At 44.5% G+C, this 17,202-nt stretch overlaps 1 protein-coding gene across 2 annotated transcripts; it reads right to left on the bottom strand.

Moving 5' to 3' along the window:
- Positions 1 to 813: 813 nt before the first annotated feature.
- On the bottom strand, positions 814 to 16,934 carry gabrr2a (gamma-aminobutyric acid type A receptor subunit rho2a). Of its 2 annotated transcripts, none has more exons than XM_028971945.1 (9): positions 16,880 to 16,934; positions 12,701 to 12,807; positions 8,238 to 8,305; positions 7,564 to 7,787; positions 4,748 to 4,830; positions 4,521 to 4,661; positions 3,448 to 3,600; positions 3,130 to 3,338; positions 814 to 3,043 (listed from the first exon to the last, which is right to left on the bottom strand). In XM_028971945.1, the coding sequence occupies exons 2-9, from the start codon at positions 12,717 to 12,719 to the stop codon at positions 2,735 to 2,737; spliced, it is 1,206 nt and encodes a 401-aa protein (XP_028827778.1). In that variant the 5' UTR covers positions 12,720 to 12,807; positions 16,880 to 16,934; the 3' UTR covers positions 814 to 2,734. The 2 variants fall into 2 exon arrangements, with proteins under 2 accessions (XP_028827778.1, XP_028827768.1); XM_028971935.1 differs by lacking the exon at positions 16,880 to 16,934 and adding an exon at positions 14,008 to 14,303.
- Between the last annotated feature and the right edge of the window lie 268 nt (positions 16,935 to 17,202).

Genomic DNA, 17,202 nt, shown 5'->3' with positions numbered 1-17,202 from the left:
GCTTGTGCACGATTTACAGGGATTAACACATGTAGTTTGACCCCATCTGAAAGGCGCAATATTAATGTATATTCAATCATTCCCTCTCTTTCCATTTGGAACCTTTATTTTGAATGGTTGCATATCATCAAAAGCGCAGCGACAGCCTGAAATTGGAAGGGCGGCTGCATTGTTTTGCATTTCCACAATTTATTGGCTGCAGCAACATGTGACATACATGACTTTGTGAAAGTGTTTTTTTAGTTTAATGAGTGGTGTGAATGTGTGTTGAATACAGAACACACTGCTAACTTTACTGAGGTCAGGTTCCTTCGCTTGCTAGACCCGATGAGGGGCAAGATCTGAAAATGCCCCTCATTCTAGACAGGCTCTGTCTTCAGACCATGCAAGAGGGTAATATGGTAAATTTTTCTTTTCTTAATTTTTCATCCCTGGCGTCCATACTTGAGGTCCCTCATTAAATGGCCCAGGCCAAGCAGCCAAGAACACAGCATTCTGATGTGGGAGCCAGTGCTGGGACATCTCTTACCACAAACAGAAGGTTGGGAAGGAGATGGGCCCAATTTCCTCCGTCTTTGCAATGACCTTCCTCAACATAGCTTTGAGAGTCTTGTTAAATCCCTCCACTTGCCCGTCCATCTGGGCTTAGCTCACCGAAGTCGTCATCTGTTTCACTTCAACATGAAGCGGGTCTCTTGGGGCATTCTGGGGATCGTAGTGTGTGTCCCCCTGGCCATTTGGTGAGACACCAGCTGATCCTCAGCCCTCAACTACTCGTCCCCTTGTGATGCCACAACATCCATCCCATTCTGCTTTTGTTGAAAATACATTTTATTTCATAGCGTTTCATTTTAACAAGGTTACTGCATTGTACATTCAGTGCTTGCCACAACAACGTACATTTCAAGGAGATTATTAAAGTAACTTGATTATCAGTCTGAAATAATGTCAGAGCTGAAGAAAAAACGCCTGAACCCTTTAACGACAGTCCTCATAAGGCAGTTTTGCTGGTCACTCGGCTTGTCAAGTTTAACAAAATAAAAACAGCCTTTTGAAATGTGCATACACAGGTTAGAAATGCAGCGCCATTTGAAGTGCGAACAGCATGGTTAAATGCAGTAAATTAAAAAATGTAATTGGCATTAACAAAAATAGGCGCTACTCAAAAATGTTCAATCTGCCCAAGAAAGCACTGTATATAACACACACATGCTATTCACGTCTTCGTAGGCTACAATTCATGCACACGTTGTAAATGCTTTATGGGACATGCTTGCTTTGCATTTTGAATGTGTGCATGAAGACCACAGCCAATGTTTGGCAAGATGGAAGGTAATGGAACGGCCGTGGTATTTTTGGGAAACTTTACCCGCCATTTTGAGATTAAACTATTTAAAACTAAGCAAGGCACATAATTGTTAGATTATGAGGTTTGCTTAGCTGTAAATAATTTACATATGAAGAAATCATTTTTAAAAATATAATAAACAAAGTGAGACTCAATGCTCTGTATGTCTGTAATCATCATACTTGTCTGTGGTATTTCTATATAAATGAAGAATATATAAAATGATGTGTCTTAACATGATTATAGAATATTTGAATTATTAATACTCTTTCCCTATTTAACTTAATCTATGTTTAATTTATATGTATAATTACACTCAGTATATAAAGTAGTACTGTAAGTATAAGAAGTATGCAAACTGAAAATTAGCATGGGGCACACAGGTTCAAGGAAGAAAAGAAAATGACAACCTCTTAAACCTGTATAATGTATTTATGTACAGTTCTATTTTTATTTAAGCCTGGCTATATGGGCCTTTGTGATCCAGCCATGATTAATCACCATTCTGAATTCATGCAGTAGTCGGTAGCGGTAAAATAACCAACGTGACCAATTAAATAAGTTTGTAATGCTAGAACTATGCTAACAAACTAAAGAATAATTTGGCATGTGACCATGGTTTTTGGTTTTGGTTTACCTACATGTCATGTGCTGAGTTCCTTTCATGCACTCTTTGCAGTAGCTAGCTGTTACTGTGCTTTTGTTACGATTTTTCCAGCAAGATTGCCGTTAGGCCTTGTTCACACGGATGTCTGAACCAGGCATTTTTCGGCCGTTCGTGGCATCAGGTGAGTGCGGACTGAACAGCTGTGTGTTGGAATGACATCAAATAAAGAGAAATCCCAACAAACGTTAAACAGTGTCAAGCAAAGGCCAGTAAAATGCCAATTGGGCACAGCTACAAAGTGCAGCTAAAACCCGTACGGCGCTCAGAGGGCGTTCGTTTCGAACGTCCAAGTGGACGAGGCCTTAGATGGTATGCTTTCGTGGATTAAAATACGCCATTGAAATTCTCTTTGCGTTTATTGTGAGCGCGGCGTTAGAAAGTTCTCTGTAACCGAAATCCAGTTTAAAGCATTGCACCGGTTCAGGTAACCTTTTTACAAGGTTGCTCGTTGGAGGACAATCCAATCATTTAGGATGCGTGCATTCAGTTGACTTTGCTATGAAAAGCCTCTGGTCACTACAGCATTTTGGGGTAAATGATACATTGGGGACCAAAAACAATGACAGCATGATGGGATAAAAAAAAAAAAAAAAAACATCCCATATCTAACTTATGAAGGGACCACATGATATCATGTGGAGCATTTCCTGAACTGGAGATATCATCCAGCTGCATCTCAGCCAGGTTCTTATCGAGGTCCACTCCTTTTTCGGGGAGGATCAGCAGTATACACACCAGTATATCAAGTTAAAAATGATGTAGGACCCAGGGAAAATCATCCGGGAGTACTTGTCAATGGCGTGGGTATTCTGCATGATGCGTAAAGCCCGCAGGCCCTTCTTTTTAGTGGCAGTGGAATCGCTGCTCATGGACAGGTGGACCACCATGTGTTCCTGTTTTTCGGGCTCATCCTCCGGCACCATGGGGGCTTCGGTGTAGCCGGCCAGGCTGTTGGTGTCGGCCTCGCTGTACGTCCCGTCCAGCATCATGGTCCTGGTGTGAGACATTCCACAAGTGCAAGGTAGGGACTACAGGAAAGGATAGATAAAGACAGAACCCGGTGCTTCAGGGAAGTGTTTTGGTGCCAGGCCGAGGAGATCAAACGTCGTATTACCTGTTCTCGAACCCTCTCCCTGAGCTTCCTGTCCCTTCGCTCCTGCACTGTGGTCAGGTAGTTGACTGCAGCATACTCCAGCACCGAGAGGAACACAAACACAAAGCTAACCCACAGGTAAATGTCCACCGCCTTAATGTAGGAGACCCTGGGCATGGATGCGTTAACTCCGGTGATGATAGTTGACATGGTTAGGACCGTTGTAATACCTGGGAAGGGACGAAAACAGTGTCCATGCTGAAGATCAACAAGTTCCTAGCTCACGACAGCATATCCCGTGGCTGTATTACATTAAAAAGAAAAGGTCATTAACTTTACCTAGTGATACTCTAGCTGGCACAGCCCTGCGGTCAATCCAGAAGGACACCCAGGACAACATGACCATCAGTGTGGCAGGGAAATAGGTCTGAAGCAGGAAGAAAAATATGTGGCGCCGGAGAGTGAAGTTTATATACAAGCGATTGTACCAGCCTGAAAAAGAACAATGACAAAATAGAGACCATGGTGAACACAGACACACGTTTGGGGAATGTTCACAAAAAAAACATTCTCAAATGCAAACAAAACGTCTTGCAGTGATGAATATTACATATTGGCTGTTATGCACTGATACATTACATTTATCAGCATTCCTCAGATGCCATTATCCAGAGCGACTTACAATCAGTAGTTACAGGGACAGCCCCCCCCCCCCCCCCCCCCCCTGGAAACACTCGGGTTAAGTGTCTTGCTCAGGGACACAATGGTAGTAAGTGGGGGTTTGATCCTGTGACTTTGTGGTCTTCTGGTTCAACGGTAAGTGTCTTAACCACAAAGCTACTACCACCTCATTACTGACATTGATGTACTATATGGCTGCATAGGCCTCGACATGATGCAAATTCTGATGGGTTCTACTGTTGGAAAGGTCCATATTTCATTAGGATTTATTTATTGGGGTTTCCCAGGCCTCAGTCCTGGGTCCACTTTTTTTGTTTGCACTAACTCTTTTGAGAAATCTTATCTCTTTTGAGAACTCTTGTTCTTAAACACTGCTAATTTGCATAAACTCATACTTGACTTTCAATATGAAAAATCCTGATGAAAAGATTATCATTTTGCTCTATCCAAGGTCTATCCCCATTGTCTTCCCTGCTCAATGAATGTAATGTAATTAACTGAGCAAAGAACCTCAGTACAACTATAGATCAATCTAAAAAATGTAATCATGGCTGCTGTTGTATGCTGTGGCAATAAAAATTAGGCCTTGAACTTCTGTGTGCTGAAGACAAAGCTGGTGACACCAAGTTTGGTATTTGAATGGCATCAGAGCCACATAGGGAGTGAATGGCACCACGGTGTCCAGTTCTTATTCACCGGGACTGATTGGGTGTCAATGAGCATTGACGCACCGGTGCTGCTGTAGAAAGCTAGTCGTGAGGTAGTGTGGAATTTCTGAATAAGGAACTGGGACAGAGAAATCTTGTCGTCCGTGCTCAGTGACTCATCTCCACTCTTCCAGTAAAGCATCAGGTCTTCATCGGTGTAGGCATCTAAGACACACAGAGGCATGAAAGTGACATTTTCATGCTGCGTTTCATTATGGTTAACCATGAAACTTGAATGCAACGCAACTCACAACTTTCAAGTTCCAGAGAGCAAGTCTGAGAATCCAGTGGAAAGCGACTGAAGTCCATGTTACAAGCTGCTGTTACTGTCACCCTAAAAAACACAAAAACACCTACTGTTACATACTGATGCAGGACAGACTGATTAATAAATACTAGTGAAGCAACTTTATATCAAAATCTTAAATCTCAAGAATTGACTGTATGCATCTGATAATTTGAACATTTCTTTATTGTGACTCCTGTAGAAAATAGTTTAAATACTGAGAAATCACATTAATTGCAATGAATATCACATTAAGAAATTGACTTTTCAGGATCAACTACACTACCAGTCAAAGGTTTGGACACACTTTTTGATTTACAGAGACTAAGATGGAGCCATTTTGAAGAATCCAATTTAAGAAACATATTTAGTATTTGTTGTATCAGGAGAAAGTGAAGTATGTTTGATTAATCTTTTTTTTTTTTACCTTCATATCTGCTTTGTTCACTATTGTCATCAAAAGCTGTTTCATGAGATGCTCATTAACATGAGTGAACGATAAGAAACGCATTTTTTTGGCATTTTTTGTTGTTGGTATATGACATGACCACACGTGTTATTTCATAATCTTGTGCATTCAGTTTAGTCTTGTGACCCATAAACGACTAAGTGTGTCAGAACTTTTGACAAACAAGATAAGATAAGATAAACCTTCATTAGTCCCACAAGTGGGAAATTGCATTTGTCACGGCAGAAAGTGGATAGAACAAAGTTAATAGCAGCAAAAAATAAATATGTATATGTATTTATCTACACAATGTACAATCGGTATCTACACAATGTACAGTGGGTACACCTGTACAACTGGTAACTTGCATAATTTGCAAAGCCTTTCGAATAACATGCCGTTTAATTTCCGGATGCTTTTTGTAAACAGGGAACATTCCTGCTACTAATTGAAAATTGTAGTTATTCCCAATTCAACATCCGGCTCTCGGCTCAAAGTCAAAATAAACTGGGCCACTTTCATCAATACCCGGCAGCCTCCCTGCAGCTAGAACACAGTGTCCAGCATCTGACTGTAAACACAGCGGCGACAGACCTTGACTCCACAAAGCACCTTGACACCTTCCTAGGAAAAAAACATCGTGAGCCCGAAGCAAATTTCTAATTTTATCGTTGAAAATGCAAATGTGCCTGTATATTCCCTGTAAACATTCTACATTCATTGAGTTGAAAAAAAGTATTTTAGACATTTTGTCTGTTGAGCTGAATCACAAGTGTTTTTGAGGTTGTGCGGTAAATGTTCAGCACTGTATGATCCAGGCTGGCTGGATGAAGCACCACAGGAAGGCAATTTCCAGAAAAGCTTCACAGGTTCTAACTGAGACTGAGCTCAAGACTCTGGCTGGGCCACGGCAGGATATGGTGCGGTTCCTTGTGCTAGTGAATACTGAAGGGTGACCGTGCTCCAACCGCATTTTTGGTTAAGCAGATTTTCAAAATGTCAACCTCAGAACATCCATTGTAATGTTCTTGAGCTCATTTCCTTCAGCATAGCACATGGAACATGTTAAAAAATAAAAATAAAATGTAATCTGCTTCAATTATGCTTATGAGGAAAGGTCAGGACAATATTCATAAGCACAAGGACGAAGTATTGCCGACAAAAACCAAAGCACAGACTGTCCTACAATGTCTAAATGAAAACTCTTATGGCTCAGTGACCCCTGTAATTGGTGTAATATATCACCCGAAGCATCACTTGCAAAGCTCTGCACATCAGATATATGCTTATATGTGGTGATCATTCTATAATAATAAATAATTAATAATAAATAAGAATTTATGCATACATTTGGAATTTTACAAATTAAATCAAAGGGGTGGTATGCTTTATGCTGTTGATTTTGAACTACCACATTGTATTGAATGCATAATAATCATGCCTTGCCTTTCTTTTGGATATGTAACTTTTCATCTTTGGGGGTTTTGATCACTCACGATCACTGACAAGGTCAGGTGGCTCCACACAATACAGTGGAAGGTTAAGGTTAAGGTGTCTGGTACTTCCACTCAACAAAATAGTGTCACCTTCACTCATACATTCACATTCCATTCAGTAATAAAAACAGGAATAAATGAATAAGTGCAATAAATAGATGAAAAGCATAATAAAGAAATGAAAAGCTCAGAAGCACAGCCATCATAAATAAGATACTACTCTGAATAACATCAATTATGGGTATCAATTAAGGGTCCAGTGTGGGGGGGTGTCAACTGTAGGGCCCATTGGGACATACTGTATGAGATTATTGGCTATATATGAAATACATGTTGTTGTTGTTGTATCATTTAAAATTGGTCCAACATTCGTACTGCTGTTGGGAAGGATGTCCTTGTTCTGTAGCATTTCCCAGAGGGAAGCAACTGGATGAGATTATGGCCAGAAGGAGTACGTGCTTGGATAGCCAGATTTGGAGATCTCTTCTGAAGAGGGAAGGTGACAGCCGATGGTTTTTTCGGGCAGTTTTAATTACTCCCCGCAGAGCTTTCCGGTCTGTGGCAGAGCATCCAGCGTACCAGACTGTCATGTGATAACACAGTAGGTTCGCATCTAAAACTGCATGAGCTCATTCCATTTTCAATATTCACGCAAAAAAACAAGTTTTCTCTTTTCTTGCCCAAACCTGCTTTTCTATTTGAAGAGATCCCTGAACTGAGGGGACGGTATCGACCATTGTGTCCCTGAGAAAGACACTTAACCCTGATTGTCTCCAGGGGACACTGTCCCTGTCACTACTGATTGTACGTTGCTAAATACTGTGAATGTAAATGCACCTTAGGCTGTAAAGCACATGGCCGTCAGGAAACACGCGCAGCATGATGTTCTCTGTGGTGGTGTCATGGATGAAGGACCTCTTTGAGTGGACGAAGAAGACATCAGGCACCCAGATCTTCTTCACCAGGCGGCCGTCGAAAGTCATGCTTTTGTTTGTGGTGCTGGTGAAGGACAGGCGTTCATCCTTCCAGTAATGTCGAAGGTACAAGGTCATGGTGAAGTCCTGCAGAAGAGAGGGGAGTAAAGTTCTGATGCTCATTGCAGAATAATACTGTTTCACTGAGGACAAAGCTCATATAACATATAAGATCATATAAGAAGTCATTCAGATCACCAGTATATCCCAGTGCCGCCCTAAACCACTAAAGCAGATTGCGTCGCCTTGTTCCATTGCATAACGGCGCATAATTATGTATGATCAACAATAGTCAGAAAATGCTTTTGTTACATCACAAAGAGGCTTTTACAAGAGGACGCGCTGAAATAAATCTGAAATAAAATATGACATTAATGCTGGTGGACAGTCAAGACAAACAAATTACTCAAATGTATATGATATATGTACCAAATATCTGTAAGAATAATGGATCATTCTGCATCCTGTCGCTCAGTGGTTTATAATCTGTGCTTACAGACTTGAAATGCTAAGAAAAGGCTGAAATGCTTGACCCACCATATCTACTTCGGAAATGCTGTCAAGGCTTTCCACCTGTACGTCCACTCCAACTGGAATAGCAGGCCCTGCAACACACCAACGTGTCACATAAAACATAAAACACAGTCTGGTGCATGCTTTACACAAACAGGTTTAAAAACTTTCACATAATAGATTATGTCATTATCTAATATAGATGCCATTGAATAGAAAGCAGTGTTTGTGTGTGTGTGTGTGTGTGTGTGTGTATATATATATATATATATATATATATGTTCATTCATTCATATTTTCCTCCATGGTGAAGAGATGGACACACAACAACATGCTGATTGTCCTCATTGCACTTTGGCAATATAATCGTGTGTGTGTGCATGCAAGCATATGTGTATTTGTGAGCAAGTGAAATATTTAATATGTAATGCTGCGTACAGTATATATTTTGGAACAAAAAAAATCCAATTTACACCAATGCTTTATTTTTTACTGATTTCTTTTGTGATTTTTGACTCACACACACACACACACACATTTAATATATATATATATATATGGGGTATCTTCAATAGAGAGAAGGATATACACACATTTAATATATATATATATATGGGGTATCTTCAATAGAGAGAAGGATATACACACATTTAATATATATATATATATGGGGTATCTTCAATAGAGAGAAGGATATACACACACACACACTGAATTCCTTCTTTTCTGGAGGATTAGGATTAACGAGGTCTCAGGATATAAAAAAAAATCGGTTAAGGAACAGATGAGTGCTGGCTGGTCACACAAAGGTTATTATTATTTAATATTTTTTTTTTTTTACCATTTGCACCATCCCTGCTGTAATCCATCTGCAGTGGTCCAGGGTCTCTAATTTTCTTTACAAATTAATTCATAAAATCCGTTTCAAGGAACTTGGCCGAGATTCCATTAGCAGGTAAAACAGAATGTCACTCTATCTGCAGGAACGACATTTTGAAAGGATGCAGAGGAGAGTCAAATGTCAGCTAAAACACTGCACACCACAGAAAGCCTTTGCTGTCATGCTCTTTTTGGGGGGGAATCAATGGTTCCAATTCAATCAGCCCCCTAGTGCTGCAGTTTCTCTGTCAGCCATTACGCCGACCTTGGGTGGGTTTGCCCTACATACGAGTCTGGGGGCCTGACTGACAGGGTTTCATGCCACCAGTGATGCCACTTTTTTAGACTAATCGGAAAGTGTCTTCAGGCTGCTGAGGGGAAGAAAAGACATCTTCCTTTTGTGGGAAGACGACTGCATTATTTGCAGAGGGGACAAACATTTCAGGAATAGATAAACACTAATTCTTTGGTTAACGCTGGTACCTAAATCCACACGCAGAATTTTATTGCGCCATCTTTTAGGGTCACAACTTGCATCAGTAGATATCATTTTCTAGTAAATCAAGCCAGCATCACCTCCCTCTGTTCGGACAGCGTGTCATCTTGCGTAAAGCAGCTGCCGGCCACGCACGCAAACAACGGGGATTGCGGCGGGCCCCTGCCAGATTAATCTCATCAGTAGCGTTGGTGAGATGTGGTCATGGGTCGACCTGGCACTACCCCAGATGGCCGGGATACCCCATCAGCCGAAATGTGAATGCCATTCCCGCAACGTGGGAGTGTATGGCTCTTTGATGGCTGCCACGCTTATCTGTCGCATGGACAAATGACCATATTAGTGTTTCTAATTACAACATGGACAAACTGAGATAGATAATTGGAATACTGTACAGTACTACAGTTTTTACATAAGACTGGGGTTAGACAACATTTCACTATGTTACTATCACTATGTTATAACTGTGCCATAATATTACTAAACATTTCTAATTTTGAGAAAAATACTTTCATCAAATCGTCGGGATTTACAGACAGACCAGACCTAACCGATATTAGTCATTGATCTCAATATAATTTGTTTCTTTGACCCAAACTAATCCACCGCATAACATTAAACATGTTTATGTCAGATTATTTGCAACAACCATATCATGACATTGCCAAATACATGGAATAACAGCGGAGAGACCCCTTCATGTGGATTAACAGCAGGCTTAATGCACGATTTCAGGATTGTATACCCATGCATTAGACCGACAGTTAACACGTTTGAGGAAAATCCCAGAGGTCACCAAATATACGTAAAGTGACAGGTAATACGGTCAACGTGAAGTGTGCTAGAGCCGACATAATCCAGATAAAAAAACTGGTAAGAAGCATGCAGAAATGCATCTATTACAAGAGTAATCCAAGCCACTGAACGTGGATATGTTCGCATATTCGTACAGTACCAGTGCAGTTCAGGCGAGGCGGGGCCAGCTCTAACAAATCAGGAGCCCTGGACAAACTTTCAGAACGCCATTTCTGTATGGAGATATCGGGAGGGGACACAACCAGCATCCTGGGTGACAAGGATCGGCGTTCAACCTCCGCGGTGATGTTTTTTGCACTGTTTCCTTGCAACAAAAATGCAGAGTGAACTAGGAAACTGTTGGCCTTGTCGGGCCTTGACACAGTGGCCTCATGGGAAAGTTCCATATCATTTATTATTATTAGGAATGTCTATATGTGGGCTTGTCCGTTTTATAAAAACGGCACATTAACGCCAAGTAGTTTTAAGAAACCAGTTCTTTCTTCCTCTGTTTGTGGCACCCCCTGGATGGATGGCGCCTTTGGCATTTGCCTATAGTGCCTATGCTACGAGCCTGCCCTTAGGCAAGGGCACCTAAATAATGTCTTAAAATTAGCAAGCCACCAACCCCACCACTAATAAACATCACTCCTGTTACAAAATGTGGCACTGACATTTTTGAATTGAGCATCTGCCTCCCAAAATGGCCGCGCACGACCCGGATGTGCCCGGCACAGCGCAGCATCGCCAGTCATCCGTTCTTCTGCTCGCCTTGAATCTCGGAATCTCTTTCTTTTGGGTTCAGTGCCAACGTTACAGCTCAAAGAGAGGCCTTGAGCACTCGTGATCCGTTAGTACAGTTCCTAGTCCTGCTGCAGCAAAAATCTTAGGAATTTCCGCAGGATTACAATTTGGAAAAAAAAACTGAAACTTTGCAACGGTCTTCAGCGCATAAATGACCAAGGCAACGCAAAAAGCGAAATAAACTATTAATTTCAATCTAAAAAACGCCAGAGACTTGGCAAAATAGGAAAACTATGGTGCAGGTTTTACATAAACTCATTAAATAAATGCATGAAAAGCAATGAACAAAAGTGAAAGTGTAGTGATTTTCAGTGGGACACACAGCCAGCACGGCACAAGGTCCACCGCTCTTTGGAGGAGCCGCATGTGGGGACGACTTTGCTCAAGGGGACCTCAGTGGCCCCTCAGTAATGAGCCTGCCTACTCACCTGCTAGGGAACCACTGTCCCAACAGGGACCAGTGTCAGGATCAGGTCCGGAAGGGGCTACTCCGGATCCGGAGTCTAACATTCGTCCCGTGTGTTTCTAAGTTGCCTGATTGTCCTCACTTGTGTGTGATTGTATAAGGCTGCCCTGTTCGTGTCTGTTCACTGTCAGGTCGTTTCCTGGTGATGTTTGGTGCTTCGTGTACTAAACCCCTGTCTTGGGGTCGTAAGTGGGGTTTGAACCTGGGACTCTGTGGTCTTCTGGTTCCTAGATGTGTGTCTTACCCGCAAGGTTACTATTAGACAACTAAATATAAAGTGGAGGACGGGAAATGACTGATGCCACTTAACACAATTAAAGTGAAGTGATTGTCACATGTGACACACAGCAGCACAGCACATGGTGCACACAGTGAAATGTATCCTCTGCATTTAACCCATCACCCTGAGTGAGCAGTGGGCAGCCATGACAGGTGCCCGGGGAGCAGTGTGTGGGGACGGTGCTTTGCTCAGTGGCACCTCAGTGGCACCTTGGCCGATTGTGATTCGAACCGGCAACCTTCTGATTATGGGGCCGCTTCCTTAACCGCTAGGCCACCACTGCCCCAATGGTCCCACAATGGGTGAAGACAAATGGTCCCACCAGTGTCCACGTGTCCAGTAGTGGCCTCCGGTGTCCCGGTAGGGCCGGGACATCGCAATTAATAAAAGATAAATTAAACTTTCCTTCCTTTCCCTACACAAGCGGTGTTGTATTCTTATTGCCTGGTACGACATTAATTAACATGAACAATAAACTGGAATTTGTGATCCTGCTCCAAAATCGAACCCCCACGTTTTATGCGGCGGTAAATGCTCTCTCCGACATTTCCATGGCCCCTGGACTCGGGTTGAATCTGTATTCTGCTCAGACCTCAAACTCCCATGACGTTCCCCTTGCAGAAGAACCACTAGAGTCGAGTTAATGCCGGCTATTATCATGCCAAACTGAATCAAATACACAAAAAAAAACACACACACACAAGTGTAGGACTGACCCACATAATTCAAATCAATAAGTGAGTGTAGTACAGTAACGATCACCCTACCTCCGAAAGCTGGCCTCATGGTAAAATCGTGATCATCTACGCGGAGAAGATGCTCTGTCTTCAGTTTCCGGGATTTGGTAACATCTGGCGGCTTCTTCGTCAAAGATCTGCAGTGGCACACGATGAGACGTACTGTATATTACGTACAGGACGCATACGCTGACACGCCCTGAAATATATTTCATCACAACGCACGCTGGCATGCAGCCTAATTAAAGGGCGATTCGACACGCTTCAACATGACCAGCGGGTTGCGGCGTTGCCGTTATTCCGCCGCATTCGCTGTGGCTCTGATTGAATGGAGAAGTCTGGATTAATCAGATTTCGGTGGAGCGCATCCACATGTGGTCTCTACACAGTGTCCCCGTGGACAGATGGGCGAAACGTGCGCGTGACATGTGGCTTGCGAGACGCAGGCGGCTCCCAGCATGCAGGCAAGCAGATAGACAGGCAGGCAGACAGACAGGCAGGCAGGAAGACAGACAGGCAGGCAGGCAGGCAGGCAGGCAGGCAGGAAGACAGACAGGCAGGCAGGCAGGCATGCAGGCAGGCATGCAGGCAGGCAGTCAGACAGACAGACAGTTAGACAGACAGACAGGCAGGCAGTCAGACAGACAGACAGACAGACAGACAGGCATGCAGGCAGACAGACAGACAGACAGACAGTTAGACAGGCAGGCAGGCATGCAGGCAGACAGACAGTTAGACAGGCAGGCAGGCAGGCAGGCAGGCAGACAGACAGACAGACAGACAGGCAGTCAGACAGACAGACAGACAGACAGACAGACAGGCAGTCAGACAGACAGACAGACAGGCAGGCATGCAGGCAGTCAGACAGGAAGACAGACAGGCAGTCAGACAGACAGACAGGCAGACAGTCAGACAGACAGACAGACAGTTAGACAGACAGGCAGGCATGCAGGCAGTCAGACAGGAAGACAGACAGGCAGTTAGACAGGCAGGCAGTCAGACAGGAAGACAGGCAGGCAGTCAGACAGACAGACAGTTAGACAGACAGGCAGGCACATTCATTGATGAGCTGATACTGGAAACACTGTCGGAGTCTGGGTCACGGTCCAGGATCTCGGGGTCTGTTACAGTCGTCAGGGACTGAACGGATTTCTTTCTCTCCTTTTTTAATGCCAGAATTTACGGTGATAGACCTCGATAGCAACACCGCTCTTCTGCGCTCTTACCGAAGAGTTTTCACTTCATAAACCCAAAAGAAAATCTGCGTTCATGATCATCGGGCATCTCCAACAAAGCTTGACGAAATATTACAACCCTTAACGAAATATCCGACTCACGTTCCGTGCTTCTGGGACTCCACGGGTCCCGTCCATCTCCGGTCGCGCGCTCCGCGCTCCCGACATTCCCCGAGCAGGACCATCATCATCATCATCAGCAGCAGCAGCAGCAGCAGCAGCCGCAGCCGCGGCGAGTAAGGCATCATGCGCGTCCACGGCTCAGTCCACAAGCGCCATCGGCTCCGGCGGGTCCCGGCGAGAGCGCGAGCATCCTGTCGGTCGCGCACGTGCGGGGGGGCGGCGGCGCGCGCGCGCGGCGCCGGCGCGTTTAAACGCCGCTCCGGCCTCTCATTGGTCGCCCCGGGGTGCTTTCGGACCCAGGGCACACGGCGGCTGATCGCCGCGACGCAGCTGTCGCCGCGCTGCGCTGGGAGGAGGAGGGATTAGGGTTTTTTTGCGCGCGTAATCCCGGCCGCCACTCCATTAGAAGACGAGTGTCCGCACGACAGTGGCGACACTTCGGAGTCCCATGGGGGAAAACGATGCATTCTGACGTCCCATAAATAAACAAATCTGCATATAAGACCCCAGTCACTAAGAACGCATGGATCATGTGTACTTTTTTTTATATCCATACCAGGGATTTGGCATACGATTATTTTCCAGGCTTTTTCAAGTGAAGTGAAGTGATTGTCACTTGTGATATACACACAGCACACGGTGCACACAGTGAAATTTGTCCTCTGCATTTAACCCATCACCCTGAGTGAACAGTGGGGAGCCATGACAGGCGCCCGGGGAGCAGTGTGTGGGGACGGTGCTTTGCTCATTGGCACCTTGGCAGATCGGGATTCAAACCGGCAACCTTCTGAAACCTTCCGCTTTCCTTAACCGCTAGGCCACCACTGCCCCAATCTTTCAGGACAGTCCCAGTCGTATCACTCCACAGATCCCAGCTCCCCAGGATGCTCCCCCAGGAGTTCCAGGGCTCCTCGGAGGCGGGTGGGCTTTCCAGAGGCGCAGGCCACCTCCTCGGGCCGCACTGGACAGCAGATGGCGAGGCTCCCACATTTCCCCACCGCTGAAAGCTCGGCTTATCTGGGATTTCACAGCGGTTCTGCCACTGCCACGCCCTGCAAGCATCATTCACTGGAAGCCGGCTACCGAGCTGGGGCATTTCCAATGCGTCGAAAGGTTACGTTACGTAAAAAAAAAAGCTAGCCTGGCCTTTCGGCATTCAAGGCACAAATCCGTGCTTTGGTTTGCACTTGGATCCTACGGGAATATTTACATTAGATACAACTGCAGAAACGGAACGGCAAAGTGCACTGAGACACCCACTGTTTAATTTGACTGATGTAGCATAAGAGGCTTGACATATATAAAGAGGATTTGCATACATATTACATCTGCCTAATATGATGCCACTTGCTCTCAAAGATGCGAACCCCTAGAAGAACAAGAAGAGCAGATAAACATCCCATTATGCACATAATGTACGCTGCCATAATAAACGAAAACTAGAAAACCATTAAAAGCCACGGCAGATTTGCCTCGCGTGCTCCAGCATGGACCTTGTGCTGAAACTCGTGTTTAATTAAAGCTGCCCCGACCTTGTGCACGCGAGCGAATTCGGAATATAATTGCATTGTGGTTTTATTAGCGCGCGGGTTTGCCCCAAAGGCAGGAGGAAATGGCTGCTCTTCAACAATTACAGCCAAAAGCGAAGCTCTGGGCCCATAATCCTATAGGCTTGCCTGCACGCCTCGCAGTCAAGTAAAACCCAGTGTGCAAAGATCACTTTTAAAATGCACATCTCATTATAGCCTCCCGATGGAGCGCGTGTGAATTGACACGACTGCGCATTGCTGGCGGATGTGCTCAGAAGTAACTCGGCAGATTCATGTGATGTGATCCGATTTCTGTTTGCTGGCAGCCCTGAGGGGAGGAAACAGCGAAAGCTCCGCAGTGGTCCTCGCAGTCTGCGGGGTTTGCAGCTCTCTGGTCCATTCTGAGGACCTCTGGTGACAGGCGCGTGGCCTTTTTCGAGGTCAAATTTACATGCACGTTTGCAAGGCATATTAAATGCCTGCGTATGCCTTTAAAATGACCTTTCCACCACATAATGGAATGTTTAAATGTGATATCGGTCCGCTGGGATATCCTCTGGCCATTTTCAGCATAGGAAAAAAAAAACACTGCTGTTCTTGAACACACCCACACTGATGTGTTGCACAACTCTGTAGTAACACCCAGAAAACCATATTAGGAGATATTCCTAAAATCTCTTTAAAAATATTGAGCAATTATTGATTATCCAGGTGTGCTTTTTATAAATCATATTGGTCCTGGTCTTTTTCATATATAAATATCATATATAATATATTTGATATATAATATCATATATAAAATCTGCAATGTTGCAGAATCCCTCCCCCTTACATAAGAGCATTAAAACCTTTTTTATTATTAATAATGTTTAAAGTGCATATACTTGTTGTTTTGATGTCTTCTTTTTCCACTGAACATCCCAATGCACTTTAAAGGGGCAAGCAAGGGCTTCTGGGATACGCGCCAACCTCACACTAAACTCCGGCAACTCGCCTCTCGCAGGCTGCTGAGCAGCGTTAATGTGCAGCAGCAGCCTCAGCAGCGTAATCCTCCCTGACAGCCTTCCCCGCTCCCCGCGGCGAGCCTCACCTCCTCACACCCCGAGGCGTCCGAATATTAATCACACAACTTATCAAGCCCGGGCAGGAATCAGAACGGCGCCCCGCGTCAGCTTCACGTCTGTTGGCACCAAAACAATAATTATTACATCGTCTTTTGCAGAACAATAAACTGAAGCGGGAGGAAAAGCCCCGGATCACAGATGGGCCCTACTCCGGGCTCTGCGTGGGAGATTATAATTCCAAACATGAAATTGTCTTACGTAACACATTGTAGTTTTCACCGCAGATGATTTGGTGTCCATCCAGTGCAGCACCATGGTTACGTAACGCCCCCCGACCTCGTGAGACACGCGGACACTCCGGATAGGTAAAGGTAACCGCTGGGATTAGTGCTGGTGCTGAGGCAGTGCAGTCGCCCTGGCAACAGCAGGCCCGTCCGAGAGCCCGACGCTGCTCTACAGCCAAAGTGGCATCGCTCTGGCCCAGTACCGGCGTCGTTGGACCTTCAGTTTCCCGCCTCGCTTAAATTGAAGAGGATCTCCAGCCTCCTGGTCTTTTTCAAACAGCAAAACAAAAAATGGTC

This window comes from Denticeps clupeoides, chromosome 1 (assembly GCF_900700375.1).
Source record: "Denticeps clupeoides chromosome 1, fDenClu1.1, whole genome shotgun sequence".
NCBI lineage: Eukaryota > Metazoa > Chordata > Actinopteri > Clupeiformes > Denticipitidae > Denticeps > Denticeps clupeoides.
The sequence above is the reverse complement of the archived record's forward strand: the minus strand, read 5'-3'. Positions and strand labels throughout refer to the sequence as shown.

Bases quoted from the DNA above. Each gene is read 5' to 3' on its own strand.
- gabrr2a (XM_028971935.1), bottom strand. From the start codon at position 14,153: ATGATGCCTTACTCGCCGCGGCTGCGGCTGCTGCTGCTGCTGCTGCTG. The intron at 12,808-14,007 runs GTGAGTCGGATA...GTGCCACTGCAG, and splicing joins GAGTCCCAGAAGCACGGAAC to ATCTTTGACGAAGAAGCCGC. The intron at 4,831-7,563 runs GTGCATTTACAT...TGTGTTTTTTAG, and splicing joins CATGTGCTTTACAGCCTAAG to GGTGACAGTAACAGCAGCTT.